This window comes from Saccostrea cucullata, unplaced genomic scaffold (assembly GCF_032062105.1).
Source record: "Saccostrea cucullata isolate Sc308-1 unplaced genomic scaffold, CSIRO_AGI_Scuc_v1 ctg11980, whole genome shotgun sequence".
Taxonomy (NCBI): Eukaryota; Metazoa; Mollusca; class Bivalvia; order Ostreida; family Ostreidae; genus Saccostrea; species Saccostrea cuccullata.
Window position 1 is genome coordinate 711 of NW_026921311.1, and position 8,332 is coordinate 9,042.

Genomic DNA, 8,332 nt, shown 5'->3' on the forward strand with positions numbered 1-8,332 from the left:
GTGTATGAAATATGGGATAAAAAGAATCTCACATGGTTTGTATTTGGATATGATTTTTATCTAACTCGTTTTGTTTTTTATCCCTTCTACAAAACTCGGGGATATAAAAAACAAAACTTGTTTGAAAAAAATCATTTTCAGCTACAAATCATGTGAGACCCAATTTGATTGAAGATTATTGAGGGGTGAATCGAATAAAGATATTAATTTTGTTCTCACCATCTTGCCAGAATGCAAGGCATGGTGAAGCTTTTTACAACAATTTTTATTATGATTTCAGAGTGCATCTACCCTGCTTCGTTCATCTTTGTTTGACCCTGAGGATGTTGTGCGCCATACAGCTTTTGATGTTTACTCAAGACACCCAATGAGGAAAAAACTGACAAAAGAGCAGGAAAATATGATTTTAGAGTAAAGAATTTAAGTATTTTTGAGAAAAATATGTATGAAGAAAACAATTGACTTTTGAACATAAATCAAATAGATGTGTAATAATGCATATAAATGAGAATTTTGATTTAAAAAGAGACATTCTCACTATTATTTACGTTTTTACAAATGATTTTGACATTAAAAATGCAAAATAAAACGTCAAAATATAATTTTAACAGAAAAAAGTATACGTATCCCATCGTAAGTCGTATTCGAAAGCGGTCTGCCGACAAGTTGTTAGAGGAAAATGATTTTGACGTGAACCTTTCTCAATATAACTGGGGGAAAAATCAGGGGTCAGGAAATATTGGATCATCCTCAGGACTAGATTCTGATCAAAGCGTTAAATTCCACATGAGTGAGTACAAGTAGAGATATACTGTAGTATATTGTGAAAATTTAAATTATGGTATTCATTGCGATAAAATCGAAAAAAAAGCTACAACAGATTAATTTGAATAATTTATTTTATAGCTCAAGTTGAGAGTGTTGTAACTTTGAAAGCTGACAAGCAAAGTCATTCAAAAGCAAATGCTGGTTTTGTCCACAAAAGATTTGATAATCATAGAACAAAGATATGTGACAAGAAAAGCTTCCATTACGACCTGAATGTTCTCAATGTAAGTCCAATTTTTAGATTAACACATTTTACCAGAGATGCAATAATAAAAACCGAGGGTTGTGATAAAAAAAAATCCTAGATCAAAATTTATTGTCATTTCCCTTGTCAGTGAGATTTTATTTATTTACATTTATGTTATTATTTGTGTGGGGAAAGATGGACTGGGAAGATGGATGTTTCAGATACAGAATCTTTCCACTTAATAAAAATTAATTTGAAGGATCAGCGTGCATATGCTGTTTATATTTTAAAGCATGAAATAAAATGAACACAAAGTATTTTTTTCTAAAAAAAAAACATTTTGAAATTATGAATTAGAAAGAGTTTCAAACCGATCGCATAATCAATTATTTGACCTTTCTGCACTAATAAAATGTGATTTTTCTGACATTGAAAATTTAATACGCAAGAAAATTTTTTTGAAGTCTTAAACTTTTTTTTCTGATTTTAAGCAAATAGGCCAATATTTAGAAAAGAACATCAAAAGTTGGGTATATGATATGATTCAGTATTTCTTGAACGTATAATTTTCCACGGATTTTCAGAATATATTACAGTTTTGTACACACTTCATTGAAAAATTCATAAGAAATAATTAAAATAATTTTCAGAAGACCGGCATAAACAAGTTCACTGCAAAAACAGCTTTGTGCAACAAGCACGGAAAATCGGAATAAAAAGATTAACAGTTCAAAAGGGAAAAACATATAATATTTCTTCTATAGAAAAACCTTCCGCCACAAAAAAATGTATTTTCCTAGATTAACTCTTCACTTGAATAAATTAATACGCTTTAAGTGGATGCATTGGAGAATTAAGATTTAATGTTAGAACTTTAAAATGATGCAGGACTTTATAAAATAACCAAAATCCACTGTAAAAGTCAGGGATTCGAACGTCCTTAAAAAGTAAAGATGAATAATATTTAAAAAAAAAAAGACAGGGAAAATCATGGATCCCTATTATAAACACCAAAGGTTGGATTAGGTTAAAGTAATAGACAGCATTTCTGACAATGTTGAATAAATTGTTTAGAAAAAATAAATGAAAAAAATAAAATCAACAATTCTTTGACATTACAAAACATTTTTTGGTCATTTTGTAGGATTATGGGTTTAATGATGCTCAAGATGTAATGACAGAATATGACAAAATACAGCAGCAAATTACGGGCCCTATAAGAGATGCCATTAAAGGAATCAACAGACTGATATTTGGGACAACATCCGAGAACAAACTGCTGAAATCAATTGATAGTTTATCCAGAGCTTTGGCAAATTGCTATCACTCTATTCTTCTTGTTGATAACAATTTTACAAAAGAACTATATGATATTGCACAGTTTAATGTTATATCTGATATCAAACCAGCTGTCAAATTACTTCAAGAAGTTGGATCATTTATAAAGGATATAAAGGATGACTTAAATCAATTTTACTTCGTAAGTTATCTTCCTAGAAAACAAATACAATAGCATTTTAAGCACATTCCAGTCTTCTTATTAATTGAATAAGAATAAATAAACGTTTAATAGTCTGCTTTACTGCAAATCTAAGGCTCGCTGATCAACTTAAAATATTGGACATGCAAGAGGTACAGTGCTAATTCCCAACGAGGTAAAAAATATACTTTTTACGTCCAACAAATGCCCTGTTCCTAAAATTGAGAATTGGGAGAACAAAACCAGTTGTAATTGATAGAGGATAGGATGAAAATTAAGGTAACAAGAACATTAGGTATTGACAAAGATTAGGAGGGGTATAGGGGGAACAAAAACAGTATGAATTGACAAAGAAAAAGAGGAAAATAGGGGGAACGAAATCAATGGCATTTAATAAAGAATTAGAGGTGAATTGGAGAAACAAAAACAGATGTAATATGTCAAAGGATTTGAAGAGAACTGAGAGAACAAAAACAATAGGAATTGAAAAAAAAACACACGAGGAGAATGAGGAACAAAAAACGTAGAAATAACAAGAGCTAGTATATGAGCTTTTAAGCAGTCGAAGAAATTAGAAAAATAGATTTAGAGCCGAGAGCAACACTTTGTGTACAAAAATATACAGTTTTCATCTGGGTAGGCCTAAAGTTCTCATACCATCAATGTTAATTTGTGGAGCTGCAGCTCTGCAGGTCGGTTTTCAAGATTACTTTTATGTAAACTTAAGGTTAATATCAATCCTTATTGTTATGCTTATATTTTTCTTATGAAGCATGTACTAAGTGCGGTGAATATAACATTACCAATGGTTTACGAGAATATGAAAAAAAGACTTATTTGATGGACTTGAGATGGCTTGGAATTTCTTCGATGACCCTTTAACTTCATTTAGCCGCCTAGAAATCGAAGTTTTACGGTTTTTTTCAAATATTTTTTTAATAACTCTCTCTCTCTCTCTCTCTCTCTCTCTCTCTCTCTCTCTCTCTCTCTGTCTCTCTATGAGTGTGTTTTGAGCTGTGTGTAATGCGTGTTAAAATAATATAAATGAAGGTTATATATTTTCAGATAACGTGAATCAGTTGGTGAACTGGTGAATGTCAAATTAAAGATTGGGAAAGAAATGTATGACACCACTGGCAAGTATTATTATTCGCAAATGATGCCCCCATAGCTCCCCTTTCTTCTTTATAGGGTAAAATATAATGCAACCTTGCTTAACTTACAAATCACGAAAGTACAATTGAGAAATCACAAATTGACAAATCGCAAATGTACGAATAGGATAATTTACAATTAACAAATTGTGATAGAACCATTGAAAAATTATGAAATTATGATTTGCAGCTTACAGTTAAATTCAGGTTTACATGTGTACATTTTAAGAATTACAGAGTTGGAATTTTAAACCCTTTGACTTTCCCTATTATACTTTCTCAGATTTTATCAATCTTTTAATGTAGGACAGCATCCAACTTGGCTACTCGATGAGAGCGAATTTAACGCGTTGCTCGAACTGCTAGACACAAATGATCATAATCTACAAAATATAACCATACCAGTGTATGGTAGATCTAAGGTAAACTTAATACACATTATTTTATAGTGATAAAAGTATTATGAGTCTTTGAGAGAAAGGCGAAGTGGAATATTAGATTTTAAATGATATGAGAATATCGTTTTAATTCTTATCTAAAGTTATTTTTTTAAATTCTATTCATAAAGGATATTGTGACATCTCCGGTAACTGGTGCAGTGCAGAAAGCAAAGAGTTGGTTAAAAAATTTCAGACCAGAAATTTTTTCTTTTAAATCTTCATTGACTGATTTGTTTTTGCTGATTACTGAAGCAAAAGACAAATACATATATTTATCGAATGCGTAAGTATTTTACACAGTTTCAGTTTGACATATAAATATATTTATGTATTGTTCTATCTTCTACGAAATCTTTATATAATTTTTATGCCCCCGTAAACGAAGTTTTTGCCGTGTCCGTCCGTCTGTCTTTCTCTCTGTCTGTCTCTCTGTCTGTCTGTTTGTCCGCAAAAACTTTAACCTTGCCCATAACGTTTGATTTAGTGGAGCCATGACTTTCTATTTCACATGTGTATTTCTTGTGACAAGACCTTTCTTTGGGTACCACCAAATTTGACCTTTTGACCTTGACCTTGGAGTTTGGCCCACTTTTACATGAAAATTTTAAACTTTTACTTTGGTAATATCTTTTGAACAGTTGATACCAGGACATTTATACTTCACATATGTATTTTTGTTAAAAGACCTTTCATTGGATATCAACAACCTTGACCCTGTTACCTTGACCTTGTAGATTTACGTTCTTGTAAAAAAAACTTTAACCTTGGCCATAACTTTTGAACGGTAAGGAATAAGGCTTTCATACTTCATATATGTAATCCTGTGAATTAACCCTTCATGGAATACTGAGAACATTGACCCTTTGACCTTGACCTTTGAGTTTGACCTACTTTTAAAAAGCAAACCTTGACCATAACTTTTAAAGGGTTAGGGCTAGTGCTTTCATACTTTACATATTTAATCCTTGTGACAAGACCTTTCATTTGATTACAAGAATTTGACCCTTTGACCTTGGAGTTTGACCTACTTTTTAAATTTTTTTTAACCTTACCATAACTTCTGAACGGTTAGGGCTAGGGCTTCCATACTCTACATAAGCATTCTATGTGGCAAAACCTTTCATTGGATACCAATTACCTTGACCTTTTGAACTTGACCTAGGAGATTCCTGTACTTCTTGAAAAACCTTTAACATTGGCCTACTTTCACAATTTTTTCTCCAGTGAGAATACCCTATTTTTGGTACCAATATATCAAATTTGCATTTAAGAGAAGTTTAATCTTTGCTTTGTTGCCATATGGGGGCATCAGTGTTTCACAAACACATTTTGTTCTGTATTGGTACCTATACCTACCTACACCAAGACCTTTTTAGATTTCAAAATGCACAGTGTATATATGATCAACATGTTTTTTTTTAAATATTGTAGGATGCAGAAAGGAAGATTTCAAACACAGGCTATTTTTGGAAGTAAATTTGCTGCAGAATTTCCTAGGAAAAAAGCATCATGTAGTAATGGCTGTGGGTGTGGCATCTACGACAAACAGAATGGATCTAGAGGAATTGATCTTGTTCTAGATTCACAAAATTTAGTTAGTAGATTCTGAGAAGCTAGTACACATACATGTACATCAGTATTTTCAATTAATATTTCAAATTTTAAAAAGGCGGATAGTTCCAAGATTTGTTGCAAATTAAATGAGACATCCCATTGATGAAGAAAAACTGCTTTTATATGGCAGAAAGTTTTTAATACACATCCAATAGCTCTGGATTGGATACCTCTTTCATCAAACCCGTACAAGGAACTAGAAAAGATAAAGTTGATGAAAGATATATACCTTTACAATAAGTGTGTGTCTTTTCTAACAAAAAAGGGACATATCTTTATAAAGGGATTGATAGCACTTTTATTTCTAGGATTAAGATTTACATTTGGTAAAACTTTTAGACTATGAAAGTTTAATGTTTTACTATCAAATGGCTCATTCATTTTATGCCCCGCGGTATAGTTTTGTTTATACATTAAAACAAAGAACCCAGTAAGATATTACTCCGTTGGTGCTGTAGAGGAAATTTTTTATCAGAAGTAAATTAATATTTAGCATTCTTATTCTTTTTATACAGGATGTGGTTAATCCTGTTAGCGGTCATGCATTCAAAGTTGACAACAGTACTGTTGCTATTATACCAGATTCAGAGAACATGCAAATGTACATAATTATTGTCCGTAATGTACGATTTATTAATGAAAACCTTCAGAAAAATGTCGGCACTGTACTTCAGTCTGGAGATTTCCTTGCTAAAGGAGTGTTGCATGAAGCATGCCCCCCTCATATAAATGTAGCCGTTCGAGAACAAAATATGTTTGATGACACTGGTGAAGAATTTAATTTCATCGATCCGTCGGTATTCCTCTTGAAGCGTTTTCCTACTTCACAGTGGAAACAACACTGCAATGATTACTCATTTGAGCAAAAGGGTCAAGTGGCAGATGAGGGAGATGCTTCAGCTCATCCCAGGTCCAAACAGTCGGTCGTCCATAGACGGGGGTCAGATGAAGGGATCAAAAAAGATGTTAACAATATCAACTGGGGCAATTTGACAACTCTTCAAGCACAACCACTGATTCACAAAACAGATATTTCCAAGAAACTTTTGCAAAACCTTTTGGAAATAATTTTAAAGCAAGAGGACATCCATAATACAAGGTAAAACAACAGTATTTGTCGATCTTTATCTTTCTGTGTACACTTGTGATTCTCTCTTTTACAATCTGTAGTTTCACGTATCATATAACGTCTTTTGATTTTTATTCCAGCAATACTTTGAATAGATCAATTACTGAAGTATTGGAATCATTGCCTCGAGATCAATCTAGAGCGGCATTGGATATTTTAAAGTCTCTGGTTAACAAAACCCTAGAAAAAAACATGATAGGTTTCAAGGAAAAGGTTTTTAGAGTCTTAACCAGGGAGCAGCAGATTTCTTTAATGGAACAGTCTTTACTTCAAATTTCAAAAAGTAACAGCATTATATATAAAAAAAAAAAACTTAAAATACATACATTAAGTTTCTTGTGTATAGTGTTTCTGTTGAAATGATTAAAGATAATTTAATCTACAAACTACAAATTTACAATTTTCATTTCAGTCACTGTTATTTAACTTGTTGTCCTTTTTTAGAATTATTGTTTTATCTGCATGTTGTTTATTTATTTTACAGAGTGTCCATCGTTAAAACATTCAATTCCTCAAGGTATCAATATTCTGTGTAAAGCACACTTTGACTGTAACGGAATGACATGTACCTTGGCACTTAAAAATGATGTAGAAATGATTGAAATTGACTTCACCTACAGGTTTGATCCTACAAACAGCCAGTTTTTTATATACGTCAACAATCGCCTTGAACTTAACATCACATCAGGTAAAAGGAATATTTTAAAAAAATAATTTTTGGGGCAATACTTTTATTGTTATATTCATTAAACGTCCTTTTGGAGTCGATGCATGAGACATTCAGACTATGGAAAGGTCTGTTTAAAATGATTGCTTATTGATATATTTCAAAATTCTTTTCTAGATACAAAAGAGATTAATGTTCATTTGGATGAAGAGAAATATGCAGTGATGACTGTTTCAATCATCAAACATGTTAACTTCACAAAAGTGAACTTCTTCGGCCAACTTTGCAATTATATGACATTTGATTGCTTTGAGAAAAATCAAATTTTGGGGAATATTCAGTACAAAAATATAAACCCGAATACAACTAAAACAATTAAACGCAAACGACGATCATCTAACAGTAAGTTATATACTTAAGAACTAAAGGTATCATTTTAAAAATATACTGAAAGGAAAAAGAAACGCATAATTAACTTTTGAATAAAATTAAAACTTTCATTTCCAGTATGTTTTCCAGTATTGTTATCAAGCATTTTAATTCAACTTGAAACAATAAGTAACCGAAATCTTGTGTGACTTTGACTGATAATTCCTGAGTTATTGAAATAGATATGTCGATACGCCAGCATATTAAAATAAAAATTCTCATCATCTACCTTGCGCATCAGTAACAGCCTTGATTTACTTGTGCATTGAGTTCACCATAGCATTTATCTTTCTCATAGGATTATCATTCAAGCCTTCCGACGGTAGTCTTAATGGTTGAGAGTAGCTGTATTATTCCAAAGCCAACAAATCCCCCCCCCCCCGCCCAATGAATCCCACGAATTT

At 31.9% G+C, this 8,332-nt stretch overlaps 2 protein-coding genes across 2 annotated transcripts; both read left to right on the forward strand.

Moving 5' to 3' along the window:
- Positions 1 to 280: 280 nt before the first annotated feature.
- On the forward strand, positions 281 to 2,528 carry LOC134259687 (uncharacterized; the record flags this gene model as incomplete). The annotated part of the gene is made up of 4 exons (XM_062742283.1): positions 281 to 411; positions 612 to 790; positions 907 to 1,052; positions 2,160 to 2,528. Coding segments are annotated over 4 exons (825 nt in total), but the record flags the coding sequence as incomplete, so codon positions are not given.
- Positions 2,529 to 3,962: 1,434 nt separating this feature from the next.
- On the forward strand, positions 3,963 to 7,901 carry LOC134259688 (uncharacterized; the record flags this gene model as incomplete). The annotated part of the gene is made up of 7 exons (XM_062742284.1): positions 3,963 to 4,071; positions 4,218 to 4,372; positions 5,521 to 5,683; positions 6,219 to 6,802; positions 6,913 to 7,115; positions 7,317 to 7,520; positions 7,677 to 7,901. Coding segments are annotated over exons 3-7 (1,378 nt in total), but the record flags the coding sequence as incomplete, so codon positions are not given.
- Between the last annotated feature and the right edge of the window lie 431 nt (positions 7,902 to 8,332).